The sequence below is a fragment of the Tamandua tetradactyla genome, chromosome 12 (genome assembly GCF_023851605.1).
Source record: "Tamandua tetradactyla isolate mTamTet1 chromosome 12, mTamTet1.pri, whole genome shotgun sequence".
Classification (NCBI taxonomy): Eukaryota; Metazoa; Chordata; class Mammalia; order Pilosa; family Myrmecophagidae; genus Tamandua; species Tamandua tetradactyla.
In genome coordinates, this window is record NC_135338.1 from 68,674,201 (window position 1) to 68,690,600 (window position 16,400).

Here is a 16,400-nt window from a genome sequence, read left to right on the forward strand (position 1 = left end):
CTTTCCTTGGTATTGTCCCACCGACAGGCTCCTTGATTTGGAATCTGCAGTGCAGTTCCAGCACTCTCAGCCATAATGGTTGGTCCTCCCCAGGGTCACTTACTCTGCCCTTCCATTTATTATCAGGCATTAGTCAGCTAATGCCTCACCCTCAGTGGTGAGGGTGGGGGATGGGTAGTGAGTCTCTGTTAAGTAAGAAATAGTACCTCAGTCCAGGTAGGTGCCAGGTGGCCCCTGATAACCAGTGTGCCTCCATTTGTGACACTGTAGCTCTGTTAGTATTGAAAAACCTGTGCTGATCAATCTGGCCTACAGTCCCCCCGTTGGCTTCTATGTCATAGTCACAAGGCCTCTTCAGTGTCTGACCACTTTAAAGTTAAGTTAAAGCCTTACTGACTAACGTTAAACAGGCTTCTCCCTGACTCCAGGCCCCTCAATTCCCTTTCACTCGGGCCTCACACCATCCACCATGACAGGCTCCTAACTAGGTAGTTCCTTATCTCCTGCTCCCTCACTTCTGGCCCTTAACAAATTCCAAGTGGCCTAATTACTACAAAGGAACACTTTCCCAACCAAGTGGTCTTAATTGCAACTTCAGTAAATCAGTCAACCATCCCAGTGATCAAACCTCCACCACCCCATCCACTCCCAGCCCTTAAAAAGCTTGCTGTCCTTTGCCTGATCGGAATTGACTTCTACTCCCTCTACTGCCATGATAATTAGGAACAGTCATCCTTGTCTGTTTCATACTGTCCAGTGCCGTCTTTTTTCTTTGACATCTCTGTCATTCTGCACATTACTCAACATTTCCGTTGGTCCCTCAGTCCGTCAGGGTCCTCTCCTCTTCTGCAAACTGTATCTGGGACCTGGGCCCTGTTGGTGGCTGACTGCAGTCTTCCCTTCCCTCCCAGGCCGCGATGTGCGTCTTGCAGCCATTCCCGTCCGCGGCCCTCACCTTCCACGTCGGGGAAGAAGCTGTCCCAGCTTCCAGGCCAGGCACCGGCACCTCTCCGGCACCCGAGGGCATGAAGCGTCCATAACGCTGCAGAGACCACTGCGCCGCACCTCCTCCCGGAAGCCCGAGGCCTGCCTGCGCTTTTCCCACCTCCGCCATGTCTGTTACGCGGGCACGCACAGCCCGTGGGGACCTGCCAATCCACGCAACTAGCCAATCAGGAAGCCAAGTGGCCCGAGGCCCTTCCCCACAAGTGGAATCCCATCGAGGGGCACAGAAGAGTCCGGCAGGTCCTTCTTTCCGGTTGTTGGGAATAGGCGCTACTATAGATAACCTCGTTTGGCTTGAGGTACGATGTCCTCTGTGGGCAAAGTAGAGAGAGTAACTTCTACGTCGAAGTGTGGTTGTGACGTTTATAAATGGTAGTTGATCTTTCCTCAGCAGCATTCCGGCCCTCACCTACCCTCAGGCAGCCAGCAGCCCTGACTCTTGAGAAATTTCTGAAACTGACTATTGTAACTTCTACGCGTGTTTACTCGGTCATTTCTAGAGGCTGCCTGAGCACGTGTATTTCCTTTTCTCACAACAGCCTTTCTCGGATGACATTGTCTCCTATTTCTCCTCTCATTTGAGAAACGCAGTCACTTTCTTTTCAAGCTCTGGCCCCTCAGCATACCTCAGAGGAGCAAATGGGTGGGGGATGGGCTGTCGACAATTAAAGGCGTCCTTCGCACCTAAACTACATTTCCGAGTGATTAAAAGTGGTCGAAGCACTTTCACATCTGTTATTTTATCCTCCTAACAACCTTGTGTTAAATGAAGCAAAGCACGGATTAATACCCCCTTTGAGCAGATGAAGGCCAAATACGGTCCAGAAAGTAGAAACGATTTGTTCAGGCTTACAGAGCCAGAGTAGACTGTAGACTACATAATCTTTCCATGTGCTCTCCTTACTTGCAAATAATTTAGGTATTCATATGGTCTAAATGCCAAGCTAGAAGCAACTTATACAGAGAGTGGAGGCTATATTAACCAAACACGTAAAATAGAGGTAAAATTCAAACAATTTTTTAAAGTATGCATATTAAAGTCTATTAAATGCTTAAGCAGTGGTTGGACAGATAGTAATTTATTCACCCTACAAAATATCAAATACCTACAGTGTGCAACCAACTATGCAAGTCACCATAGAAGTTATAGAAATGGGTAAGGCATGATCTTTCCTTGTAGGATATCAGAATCTAATTAGGAAAACAAAGAGAGGTGCAAATTTACCCTTAATACCTGACAATTAATGCTATGGGAAAGGTTCAGATGAAGTAAAAAATTTATGAACAGGAGTGGGAGTGGCATTTTAGTTAATACTTGAAGGATGAGAAAAAGTTTCCCAAGGGAAGATGGTAGAAACTGGTATTCCATGTGGAGGGTAAGCTGAGTAGCAAAGTTTAAGAGCTGAGACAAGTGACTAAGTACCTAGAATGCAGGATTGTTTTTAACGGAAAAAATGAAGCTACAAAGGTCAGTTGGATCAGAACAGCACTGAACAAACAGCTAAGGAGTGTGGATTTTACTTGGAAGGTGGTGATGAACATAGAAAATTTACATAGTGGTGTTCCAGGCAGGGTGAATGGAAATCTCTCAGGGGCAAATAGGATAAATTGGATTAAAGACAAAGGAGATTTGTCACTTAACTCTCCATTAGTCCAGTAAACCTTACTAGAGGAGGTAAGATTTCAGAAACTGCTTCAGAAGTCTTTAAATGACACAGCAGAACTGTGTTTAATAAAATAGTAAATGGTTAGAAAATTGGTTTGAATCTCAGCTCTGCCTCTGGCCAGCTGTGTGACCTTGGACGCGCTATTTAACCTCTCTGTAAAATAAGGTTAATAAGTGACTATCTTAAAGGATCTTTGGAAGGATAAAATAAATCATATGTGGGAAAACACTTGGTAAATTACAAAATGGTGCACATGTTGGTTTTTTCTAGTTCCAGGGTTGTGAGTTTCTGTGGGCTTCCTACAGAGAGGGTGAATGGGAATGGAAGCCCGACATTCAGCCTCCGAGGTGCTCACACTCCATGTCTGGGGTTGTGGTTGCTGTCAGACATCCTTCACAGGAGCAGATGGTACTCACAGCTGGGACCCTGTCAGTGCCCAAGGACATCCAAGGCCCTGCTGGGTTCCCACCTGCAAACTCTCTTACTAGACAATGCACCTGTGCTCAAGCTTCTGGGGCCTCTAATGTCTGCCAAGAACAGGTCATGTCTGCAAAAGGAATATGATAATGCCACAGCTCAATGAACCGAGGCTGTTAAAAACTTGTGAAATTAGCAAATATGATGAGCACTCGAGGTAGTCTGGGCTGTACTGGGTGCCGAGTATATAGGAGAGAACAAAATAGACATGATGACTTCTGCCCTCCTGAAACTTACATTTAATTGGGGGCAGAACATTGAGCAAGTTATTCCACATTTTTAATGGTCATTGTGTTTTATTTTTAAAAGATAAAGCTCTAATATATATTAAAAGGTGTAATTTCCTAAAATAAAAGCACAGTTCTTACATGTTCAATTAGATGTTGAGTTAGATGAGTTAACGGCTATTCACACTTATGTACCCACCATCTAAAGCAAGATATAGAATGTTTCCAAAATCCCCAAAGTTCCCTTCTAAGCTCTTCCTTCCAGTCAATTTCCAACTCCCAGCGACTACCACTGGTCTGATTTTTATCACCATAGCTTGATTTTCCCTGTTCCTGGACTTCATATATGTGAAGTCATATAGAATGCACTCTTTTGTAGCTGCTGCTTTTTTTAAAGGTTCACCCACATTGTTGCATATATCAGTAGTTCAACCCTTTTTATTGCTGAATCGCATTATTCTATCATTCTGCTGTATGACTATTCCACAGTTTGTTTATTCTTCACCTGTTGATAGATATTTGGGTTCTTTTCCAATGTTTTAAAAAGCTTCTATGAACATTCTTGTACAAGCCTTTTTTGTAGATATAGTTTCATTTATCTTCAGTAAATATCTAAGATTATAATTGCTGGGTGCTAGAGATATATATGTTAAACTTTATAAGGTACTGTCAAACAGTTCTCCATGATGGTTTTATCATTTTGCAACCCCACTAGTGAAGTATGAAATCTCCAGTTGCTCCATGTCCTTGCTAACATTGTCAAGTCCTTTTAGTCCTTCTAGTATGTGTGCAGTACTGTCTCATTACAGGTTTGATTAGTGTTTCCCAGATGATGAATAATGTTGAGCCCCACTTAATGTGCTTATTGGCCATTTGTGTATCTTCTTTTGTGAAATGACTGTTCAAATCGTTTGCCATTTTTGATTTGGGGGAGTTCTTTATATATTCTGGACACAAATCCTTCATCACATATATATATTTAAAATATTTTCCCAGTCTGTGGCTCGCTTTTTCATTTTCTTAATTAAATGTTTTGAAGAGCAGAAGTGTTTAACTTTGATGAAGTCTAATTTATAAATTGTTTTTCTTTTGTTAGTGCTTTTTGTGTCTGTGTTGGTTTACAACTGCTGGAATGCTATATACCAGAACTGGAATGGCTTTTTACAAAAGGGGAATTTATTAAGTTGTAAGTTTACAGTTCTAAGCCTATGAAAATGTCCAAATTAAGGCATCCAGTGAAAGATACCTTGGTTCAAGAAGGCCAATGATATTTGGAGTTTCTCTCTGTCAGCTGGAAAGTCACATGGCTGGCATCAGCTGGTCCCTTGCTCCTGGGCTCCATTGCTTTCAGCCTCTGTTCCTGTGGTGTTGCCTCACTTTGCTTCTCCAGGGCTGGCCTTCATCTCTTGGCTTTCCTTGGCTCTCTCCAGGTTTTGACTTGCTTAACATCTCATGGCAACATCTGCTGGGCTCCAAACATCTCCAAACATCTGTGTCCCTGTTCTCCACATGTCCACGTCTGTGTCAGCTCTGCTCTGAAGTTTCTGTCTGCTCTCTCTCCATCAGCTCTGAGCTCTCTCCAAAATGTTTCCTCTTTTAAAGGATTCTAGTGAACTATTCAAGATCCACCTGGAATAGGTGGAGTCACATCTCCATCTAATCAGAGGTCTCACCCACAATTGGGTGTGCCACATCTCCATGGAGATAATTTAATCAAAAGCTTCTAAGTACAATATTGGATCAGGATTAAAAGAAACAGTTGTTCCCACAAGATTGGATCAGGATTAAAACATGGCTTTTCTAGAGTACATAATACTTTGAAATCAGCACAGTGTCCCACCTAAAAATCATCTCTGTCTGTCCCAAGGTTGTACACATATTCTCCTATGTTTCTTCTAGAAAGTTTATGGTTATAACTTTTACATATAAGCATATGATCCTTCTTGCATTAAATTGTGCATTTGGGTATTGGAATGAGGTCTAGATTGAGGTTCATTTTTTCCCATATGGATATCCATTTAATGTTGCACAAGAGCAGAACTCAACCAGTAACTGATGAAAATTCATGTATAAATACCCCAATTCACTCAATCCTCAGATAGGAGAACTCTGAGGTCTGTATAGTACCCCATTTCTGAGCTCCCCAGTGGGATTAAGCTTTAGTTACGTATGATGGTAACTTGCTGGACAATGCTCCATTTTTAGCTGCCTTCCCCTCCCTAAGAGCCTCCTCTACCAGTATTTCCTGGGATCATCTTCCAAATAAATTACGTGTACTTGAATCCTTGTCCCAGGGTCTCCTTCTCGGGGGACTCAAACTAAGACGGTGACAAACTAGCTAGCCCCTGTCCTCGTAAACATATTTTTACATAGAAGAAGATGGTACAAGGTAGGGCAGGGAGGCCTAGAGGAGTCAGACACATCATAGTTGAGGAGAAATAAAAACAACAATGACCCTCGGCTCATCAGCCAGATCACTGGTTCGCCACAGCCGTGGCAATGAGGCAGACGCCACTTACCTGCTCCAGCCACACAGACCCGTGGTTGATTTGGCCTTCAGTGGCATCACATCTTATGGCTATTAATCAGCATTTGCAAAGATGGTAAACCTATCGGGCTATGCCAGGGAGATACAGGAGACTGTATTAGAACATTTCTGGGTCATAGGGTGCTATTTGGGCTGAACGTTGAATAAGCATGCCACCAAAGCAGCTACAGCAGCTGCAGATTTCATAGCCAAAGTGTGGGATGCCATCTTAGGAGATGAACTGATGACCCTGGCTCTTAAACACATTGTCAAATCTGTAGATTTCACTCAAGATAGTAATTATTTGTTAACTAGGTGTTATGGTTAAGTTCTAAGTTGGCCAAGTGATGATGCCCAGTTGTCTGGTCAGGCAAGCACCGTCCTGGCAGTTGCTACAAGGATATTTCATGGCTGGTTGGTAAACCGGAAGGCTGGTATATTAAATCATCAGCCAGTTGATTGCATCTGTGGTTGATGACATCTGCTATCTACTAAGGCATATCTCTCACCAGTGAGATAATCCAATTACTTGAAGACTTTTAAGGAAGAAGAGAGCCTTTTCACTGCTTCTTCAGTCAGTGAGCCTCTCCTGTGGAGTTCGTCCAGACCCTTCATTGGAGCTACCAGCTTCACAGCCTGCTCTATGGATATTGAACTCTTGCATTTCCATGGTTGCATGAGACACCTTTATAAATCTCATATTTACAAATATCTCCTGTTGGATCTGTTTCTCTAGAGAACCCTGACTAATACACTGAGAGACAGGATAAACTGTTACATATATATGACTTGAACAAACTGAATCAGAACCTAAGGATATCAGTGGTCACACCTCTAATATTAAAAAGGCCCTATGGTACAGTGACAATAAACAGATTCTATTAGCTGATGGTAAAACTGTCTGCCTTTGGGATCAGGCTACTATGAAAGAAGTGAAATCTCTACATTTTAATATGTCTGTTAGTAGTATGGAATATATTCCTGAGGGAGAGATTTTGTTAATACATCATGTACTTTCTATTGCTTTTCACAGTACAGTAAGTTTGGAGTCAACTAAATCCTTTGAAACTCCTGTAACCATCAATTCTGCCTCTCTTCATCCCAAGAAAGAATTACTTGTTGCAGGTGGTGAAGATTTTAAACTGTGTAAGTATGATTATAATGAAGAGAACAATTAGAATCTTACAAAGGACACTTTGGTCCTAATTACTGTGTGAGATTTAGTTCTGATGGAGAACTCTAAGCCAATGGTTCTGAAGTTGGAACATTGAGATTATAGCAAACTGTGGTTGGAAAAACATATGGCCTTTATAAATGTGTGCTTCTTGAAGAAAACAGTGGTGAACTGGCAAAGCCAAAGGTCAGTTTTCCAGAGACAACAGATGGGGAGAGAGAAGAAATTCCTTCAGAGAATTCAGATTCCCTCTATAGTTCAACTTCTGAAATTAAGGCCTGAGCATCAGGCATATGCCACAGATGGTATAAACTTATGGACTAAAACAAGCAAGCGAAGAAATGCATCAGCATTCCAGAATTACTCTCTGCTCGAGAAAAACATGGCAGTAAATAATGGGGAATATCAATTAACTCCAGTGCTGGAACTAACTAATATGGTGTTACCTGTAAGTGAAAATTCTTATGAATATCAGAAGAAGGCAAATGGAGTAATGCTCTCATAGTAATGACCAACCTACTGTCTTTTTGAATGATTATGTGCAAGCCAACATCCAATTTCTCTTACTACAATTAGATTTCTTATAGCTGTTTATGTTATTATGGAGAAAAAATATAATGGCCTAGTTTTCTGACTTTTCGCTTAGAACAGAAAACCTCTTTTGCTTTAGTTGTAAAGAAGAGGGAATACATGATAAGGTAATTGGTTTGATTTCTCTTTCATTGTATACTGCTTCTGAACATCTCATTGTTTTTAGTTATCTAAATACAATGCCTCTAAAACAAGACAGTGTCTTCTTTCTTGGGAAAAATTGATAGATTTGAATTTTTGAATGGAAATAGCCAGAAGGTTTTCTGCATTATAACTGTATCAAATTGAGTGCACATTAATGCGCAGTTCTCTGTGTCTTTATTCAGATAGGAATATTTTTATGAAAATGTGATAAATGTAGACCTGCATTGTCTTAAGAAGCATTGAATTTTATTATTCTTCATCATTTAAGTTGAGGTTGCATTCAGAAATCTTTCTTACCAACCATTTTATAAATTGCATCAACTCTATTTACTCTTGTAATTCATTTTTTAACATAGAGGATATTAAATTTGTAATTTGTAAATGCTTTAGACAAATTAATAATATCTCTGCCAATTTTGCTTTTTCTCTCCTTATTCATATTGTGAATGAGTCCTGATAATTTTCCTTAACAAAATTAGGACCAAAGAATAAGGTTAGATTTTTGAGGATTTGTGGTTATCAATAGAAAGCACTGTGATCTGTGGCAGCCAAAAGCGTACATCATGGGGAAAGCATACAGGTTTCATAGGGTATTGATACTTTTATGTCAACTTACTGTATGTCTGGTCCTCCAAACATATTTCTAATCAGAGTCTGACTTACCATAAATGAAGTTGAGATTTATATGCACCAAAAACAAAAAACAAAAAAAGAAGATGGTACAAGAGGCATTCAGAGGAGAGAGAAGTCACTCTCACATCCAAGGTGGACCCTCCAGCGCCTTACTTACTTGCAGCAGAACAGCAACATTTGTGGCCAGAACTAATGAATGAATGAGCTTGCATATCCTTCTAAGCAGTTGTTACCAATTAGAAAAACCTAGCCCCTGAAGTTAAAAAAAAAGATAATTTATTTCTCAGAAAATCTTTTTTTATCTCAAATTCTTTTTCAATGTAACTCTAGCAGGTGGCCAAAGTGACACAGAGAGATGCTGGCTGCACACATTGTCAGTGTCATTGTTGGAGGCAGACCGCAGGACTAGTTTGGAAAACCTAGAAATTCCTTTTCAAAGCAGACTGGGGACTCCATATATCTTCTGTCTCCCTACGATATTGCTTCAGCAAAGGAAGTGATGGCTTCAGTGTGCTTGGGTCCCCCAGGTGACAGGATGACAGAGGAAGCCGCACCTTTACTCTGCCTGCCGTGTCCCTCAGCAACAGTTCTGAGGACCACCCAGAATGGCAGTGAGCGACAGGACACTGGTAATGACTGTGGGATTTCCTAAAAGAGCCCTGTTTACTTCGCTCAAACAGATGAAGTGTCTGCATGATGCCAGGTCAGGAGATGCTGTATGAAGAGGAGATGTTTCTATGGAACTTTGTATTCACTGCTAGAAAGCAATTATTTTCAAATTTCTACTTAGTACCTTTCACATGCCAAAACCTAACTGGTCCATTCTGGGTCATTGAAGGGATTTCAACATGACTAGATACAGACGATTCCAACCTGTCTACAGGCTAGTGATCATTGGCACAACACGAAGAGAGATTTAAACTGACTTTTTTCATCTATTAAAAGCACAGAGAGGGGGTGCAGAGGGGGTAGAATTCTCACATGCCATGTGGGAGACCCGGGTTCAGTTGCTGTCCCATGTACTTCCCAAATAAACAAACAAATAAGCAAACAAACAAATGAAAAACCAAATAAACAAAAATTCAGCAAACTGTGCTGCAATAAAGGGATATTCACATAGAAAAAGAATAAAATGTGACCCCCATCATACAGCATACCAAAAAAAAGCACAGAAAATACTAAGTGTATTATTGTAAAGGGATGTTTGCCAACTAGAAAATTTGGGGAGCATATTTTACAAAGCTGGGCTAGAGAGCCAGAAATATGAACTTCCAGCAAACACTAAAGAAAGACTCTGAGCTCACATCTTAATGAGAGGACTATATCATATTTATGTTGGAATCTGGAGTTCCTGGCACATATTAGATCCTCTATAATTTTTTTAATTAAATGATTGAAATTTTTAATATAGAAGAGAGAGAGGGGAATGAATTAAAAATCACTCAAGATAAAAGGGCCAACATGGGGGTCATGGTTAATAACTCTTTCTTATTCTTCTCTCCACACAAGTTGAAACAAGAATAAAATTTCTATGGAGTTAGAGATAAAGAAAAAAATATTGTATCTCAAGATCTTTATCTGGTAGCTGCGTATATTAGGACAATTTCTAATCCTGAAGCCTAAATACATTGTCAAATGTAGGAGCATGGGCAGGAAGACCCCCTTGAATATTTTTCCAGTTTGATGCATAACTTATGCCATCGTTTGTTGCCTGACCCTGGAGAAGTCATTTAAGCTACCTCTATAGAGTGAGGCTGTGTTATTTACAATTTATGACTCAAAGGGTATGTGAAAGCATCATAAAGAAAATGCTTTATGCTCAAGGGTGACTCAGCAGAAGCATTTTTCAGTTTAGTTGTGAAGAATATTTTAATAACTTAGTCTGCAGTCATTGTGACTAAGCTTCTAGCAGATGTTAGATTAGGAATGGCTGGTGTTGGGAGGTCAATTTTACATGAGGGCTCCAGGAAGCAGTCACTGCTACCTGGACTGCTTCCTCAAACCAAGTGCATTTACTATGAATGCATCACAATATGTTTCTGCATGATAATGCTTTCCACAAGAGACAATTCTAGAGATAACTTGAGAGACCCAGAGGAAGAGTGAGTTTTTTTCTTGTTGTTTTTTGGAGTGGTCATGTCAGTTCAACTGATTTGTTCATTCATTTATTTAGCAAGTATTTGTGGGGCTTACTCTGTGCCAGGCACTAAGCAAGATGCCAGAGATACAAACAGTAAGACACAACTCTTCTCTTGAAAATGCTTATAGTCTGGAAGAGGGGCAGGCATGAAGACAAACAATTTTCAGTGTTATGTGAAAGGTACTCCATAAAAAAGTCTAGACCCAATATTGCGTTAGTCCAAAAAGGAGTGATACATGCAAATGGGGGCAATCAGGAAAATGTGCAGAGCAGTAAAAACTTTTGAACAATGCTTTATTTCAGAATAAAAATGGCTTTGTTATTTTCTCATAATTTTGTTGTTGTCTGATAACTTCCAGGCAGTGTAGTGCAGTTAAGTTCACTCCTCAACAACTTGTCTCATATCCAGATACATGGCAATGACTGGTTAAATATAAGAAGAGATAACCAACCAAAAGAGATAGTTGGAATTAAAGACAAGGCAAGCATCTCTGGGGCCAAAAATTCACATCCATGAGCAGGGATGGAGCCAAAAGTATGTCAGGCTCCAGGTCTGGACTCAGATAGTGTGGCAGTGAGAATGACTTCAAAGGAGAAAAAGAGGCCACAAGGCGCAGAATAGAGCCAGGTTCCTTGCATGAAGCCAGGAGCTGGAGTGGGATTACCTTCTTTTGGTTAATTGAAAGTCTGTAAATGGAGCACCCCTGCAAAACTTGAGTACAAAACACCCAGCCACAGGCAGAGGGTTCATCCATAGAGAAACTGAATAATTCCTGCTTATCTGACATTCGAGGTCACTCAGAGTTAAAGCAAACTTCCCATCTGGTAATCTAAAGCAAAGTTCATCAATTCTAAAATCCAACCTGTTGTATAGCTTTAATCAGCTGAAATAAGTATCAATAATTAATATTATTAGATGTTTAAGAAAAATCTCTACTATACAAGAGAGACTAGAATGAAGGATAAATGACTCCAGAGAACAGAAATAACAGAGAAAAGAAAAGAAAAATGATTAAAACCAATTAAAATCTCCAGAAAAATGTAAGATGCTATTACTTACATAAAACAGAACAGATTGTTACGAAAAGAAGCGATTAGAGAAAAGAGGGTACTCTTAGAAAATAAAGGATATGTTAGACAAAATATAAAAGAAAATAGAAGAATTGGAAGAAAAAGTTGAGGAATTCTCCCAGAATGTAGAATAAAAATGTAAAGAGGAAGAAAATATGGGGGGAAAGATGAAAAGAATATTCTGGGAGCTCCAATGGGGCCTACATAGCCATTCCATCATATGCACAAACTGGAAGTGTGAGGCAGTTAACAGCCCATGTGGCTACCCTTGACTAATGGAAGCAAGAACCCTTGACCCATTGATAAATGTGCTCCTCTCCTCTTATTTACCATGGCAAACAATTCCATGGCATTTTCCATGTGCTTCCCAAAGGAGTCTCTAATGTAATGGAACCCTACTAGAGTTGCCGCCAGTGGTGACCAACTAGACACCGCCCCTTGGATTGTCTTTTTCTTCATCCTTTTCCACTCTTCCCAGTCTCCTCACTTCTATTTCCTGGAATTACTTCCCAGAATCAACTATTTGCATGCAGTACTTTGTCTTGGTCTGTGTTTTGGGGGGAATTTAAGCTAAGCCATTGAAAGCTTCCAAATGTTCACTATTACAAAAAATGCTGCTATATTCTTTTATATGTTTCTTTGTGACCATTGTGTAAATTACTCTTTAAGGTATAAACCTGAAAGTAGAATTTCTGTGTCACATAATGTATGCATTTTTCATTTTATTAAAAATTGACATTATTTTCCCACATGACTTATGTTAGTATCCAGTCAGTTAAAAATTCCCATTTTCCCACATTCTCTTCAATATTGATGTTGTAAGATTATAATTATTGCCAGCGACACAGAGCCTAATCATTATTTTTCATATGCATTTCCTTGATCACTAATGAAATTAAGCATTTCTTCATAAGCTCATTGCCCATTTTATTTCCCTTTTATGTGAACTGCTTGTTCATATCTTTTGCCAATTTTCTATTGGATTTCTTTTTGTTATTGATTTGTAGTAGTTCTTTATATATTCCAGATCCTAATCCCTTATCTTTTAAATATGTTGCAAATATTTTCTACCAAGGTTTTACTTATCTTCTAACTTTGCCTATGATATGTCTTTTATTTTTAATATAATACAACCTATTATTTTTTGCCTTTATTGTTTATGATATTTTACATCTTGTTTTTTTAAAAAATTTTTCTTTTGTGGAAGTTCAAAATGATAGTTACTTATTTTCCCTTCTCATAGTTTTTCAGTCTAATATATCAGGAATTTATTTTTCATGCATGGTGTAAGGAATCTATGTTTTTGACCTAATAAACATTGAGAAGAAGCTTTCCTTCGCCTTGAAAAATACTTCTTGCAGACACATTTTAGCATTTTGTGTAATGTATATTTGTCAGACCTGGAAAATGTAGATAGGAAGATAATGAAGGGGAAAGCGTGAAGAATCCAGGGATGGTAGAGGAATTTCATATTTCATTCAAATGTGAGAAATGGGACCTTGTTTGGGCAAAATGATTATCCAAAAACCATGTTGACACCAGGTCTCAATTTTCTACAGGTGGCACATTAGTGGATATTTTTGGATTACCTCACCCCCATTAAGCAACTGAAATGTGCTCAGGGAAATAGTGAAAACTATGAGGAGGGAAAATAAGAAAAGCAGATCTGCTCACAAGAAAATTACATTTCAAGGACTAAGCTAAAGGGTTTGAGGATTTTTTTTTTAATTAAAGAAACTGTTGGTTTATAGAACAATCATGAGTAAAATACAAGATTCCCATATACTACCATACAACCAACACCTTACATTGGTATGGAACATTTATTACAATTTATAACACATTTTTATAATTGCACTATTAATTAAAGTCCATGGTTAACTTATGGCTCACTGGTCGTATAGTGTAATACCATGGCTTTTTAAAAACGTATTTTCTGTTACCATATATACAGTCTAGCATTTCCCTCTTTTAATCATATACAGATAAATATTTCAGTGGTATTAATTTCATTCACAAAATTTTAGTATCATCACCACCAGAAAATTTCCATCATTCCAAATAGGAAATCTGTAAATTTGAAGCCTTAATATCCCATTCCCTATCCCTACCTATCCTGTGGTAATCTATATTCTAGATTCTGACCCTATCAGTTTGCTTATTTTAATTGTTTCAAAACAGTGAGATAATACAATATTTGTCCTTTTGTTTCTGACTTATTTCACTTAACATAGTGTTCTCATGGATTCATCCACATTGTCGCATACTTCTGGACTTCATTTCTTCTAACAGCTGAATAATATTCCATCGTCTGCATATACCACATTTTGTTTATCCATTCATCTGTTGATGGATGCTTGGGTTGTTTTAATCTTTTGGAAATTGTGAATAATGCCACTATGAACATTGGTGTGCAGATGTCTGTTGGCTTCCCTGCTTTCAGAACTTCTGGGTATATCCCTAGTAGCAGGATTGCTGGGTCATAAGGCAACTCTATATTTAGCTTCCTGAGGAACCACCAAACCATCCTCCCCAGTGGCTGAACCATTTTACATTCCCACCAGCAGCAGTGTTCCTATTTCTCCACATCCTCTCCAACACCTGTAATTTTCTGTTTTTGTTTTTGTTTTTGTTTTGAATAATAGCCATTCTAGTCAGTGTGAAACAATATCTCACTGTGTTTTTGATTTGCATTTCCCTAATAACTAGTGAAACTAAGCAAATTTTCTTGTGCTTTTTAAGCCATCTGTATTTCCTCTTTATAAAAATGTCTATTCGTGTCTATTGCCCATTTTTTAATTGGGTTATTTGTCTTTTCATTGTTGAGCTGTAGGATTTCTTTATATATTTTGGATCTTAAACCCTTATCAAATATGTGGTTTCCAATATTTTCTCCCATTGAGTAGGCTATCTTTTCACCCTTTTGACAAAGTCCTTTGAAATACTAAAATATTCGATTTTGTGGAGTTCCCATTTATCCATTTTTTTTTCTTTTGTTGCTTGTGCTTTGGATGTAAAGTCTAAGAAGATCCTGCCTATCACTAGATCTTGGAGATATCTCCCTACACTTTCTTCTAGTTTTATGGTACTGGCTCTTATATTTAGGTCTTTGATCCATTATGAGTTCATTTTTATATAGAGTGTGAGGTAGAAGTCCTCTTTCATTCTTTTGGTCATGGATATCCAGCTCTCCCAACACCATTTATTGAAGAGACTGTTCTGACCCAGTTGAGTGGGCTTGTGGGCTTGTCAAAAATCTATTGTCCATAGATCTGACAGTCTATTTCTGAACTCTCAATTTGATTTCATTGATCAATATGTCCATCTTTATGCCAGTACCATGCTATTTTGACCACTGTAGCTTTATAATATGCTTTAAAGTCAGGAAGTGGCTTTATTCTTCTTTTTCAAGAGTTTTTATCTATTCAAGGACCCTTCCAGTAAAATTGATAATTAGTTTTTCCAGCTCTGCAAAGTAATCTGTTGGAATTTTAATTGTTCTTGCATTGAGTCTGTAGATCAATTTGGGTAGAATTGACCTCTTAATGACATTTAGCCTTCCAATGCATGAACACAGACTGTCTTTCCATTTATCCAGGTCTGCTCTGAGTTAGCAGTGTTTTGTAGTTTCCAAGTACAAGTCCTTTACTTAATCCTTGCTAAGTTTATTCCTAGATATTTGATTCTTTTAGTTGCTAGCTCATTACTGGTATATAGAAATATCATTGATTTATTTTATTTTATTTTTTTATTATTATTTTTTTTGTATAGCATAATATACAAACAAAGCAAAGAAATAAAAAAGCAATAGTTTTCAAAGCACTCTTCAACAAGTAGTTATAGAATAGATCCCAGAGTTTGTCATGGGCTACCATACAATCCTCTCATATTTTTTCTTCTAGCTGCTCCAGAATATGGGAGGCTAGAGGGCTTAAATACTTTTTTTATCATCACAATAGATTTTCCCCCCTACTTTCTTTGTGAACAATAGCATGTGTACAAAAAAACTTTAAATTTCAAAGCACAGCACCACAATTAGTTGTAGAACATATTTCAGACTTTGACGTGGGTTACAATTTCACAATTTTAGGTTTTTACTTCTAGCTGCTCTAAAATACTGGAGACTGAAAGAAATATCAGTTTAATGATTCAGCGTTCATATTCATTTGTTAAGTCCTATCTTCTATGTATAATTCCACCATCACCTTTGATCTTTCCATACGTCTCTTTGGGGTTGTTAGGGCTATAAGAATTCTAATTTTTTTTATATTGGAAGGGTCTGTCTCTAATATGGGTTAGGGAGATGGAACTATCTGATGTTCTGGAGAGGCTGGGCTAGGTTGCAGGACTTATCTGGACCAGGGACCCCTCTGGAGGTTGTAGGTTTCTGAAAAGTTACTCTAGTGCCTGGAACCCTTGTGGAATCTTATATATTGCCCTAGATGTTCTTTAGGATTGGCTGGAATGGTCCTGGTTGGGGGTTGGCAGGTTATGACAGGTAGCAAGGTCTGCCTGAAGTTGCATAAGAGCAACCTCCAGGGTAGCCTCTCGACTCTATTTGAACTCTGTCTGTCACTGATACTTTATTAGTTACACTTCTTTCCCTCCTTTTGGTCAGGATGGAATTGTTGAACCCATGGTGCCAGGTCTGGATTCATCCCTGGGAGTCCTCTCTCATGTCGCCAGGGAGACTTTCACCCCTGGCTGTCATGTTCCACATAGAAGGGAGGGCAATGATTTCACT

At 38.9% G+C, this 16,400-nt stretch overlaps 1 protein-coding gene, 1 long non-coding RNA gene and 1 pseudogene across 4 annotated transcripts in view; 2 read left to right on the top strand and 1 right to left on the bottom strand.

Moving 5' to 3' along the window:
• Positions 1 to 1,566, bottom strand: part of REC114 (REC114 meiotic recombination protein) — a 210,371-nt gene extending 208,805 nt beyond the window's left edge. The window contains exon 1 of one of the 2 annotated variants that reach the window (XM_077123848.1): positions 956 to 1,566. In XM_077123848.1, the coding sequence (XP_076979963.1) occupies positions 956 to 1,402 (447 nt within the window). In that variant the 5' untranslated portion in view covers positions 1,403 to 1,566. The remainder of the gene's footprint in view (positions 1 to 955) is intronic. The other variant, XM_077123847.1, reaches the window with a different exon arrangement.
• Positions 397 to 16,400, top strand: part of LOC143652321 (uncharacterized) — a 29,002-nt gene continuing 12,998 nt past the window's right edge. For both annotated transcript variants that reach the window (XR_013160564.1, XR_013160563.1), the window contains exons 1-2: positions 397 to 488; positions 912 to 1,304. This is a non-coding gene — a long non-coding RNA (uncharacterized LOC143652321). The remainder of the gene's footprint in view (positions 489 to 911; positions 1,305 to 16,400) is intronic.
• On the top strand, positions 5,756 to 7,373 carry LOC143652690 (serine-threonine kinase receptor-associated protein pseudogene; annotated as a pseudogene).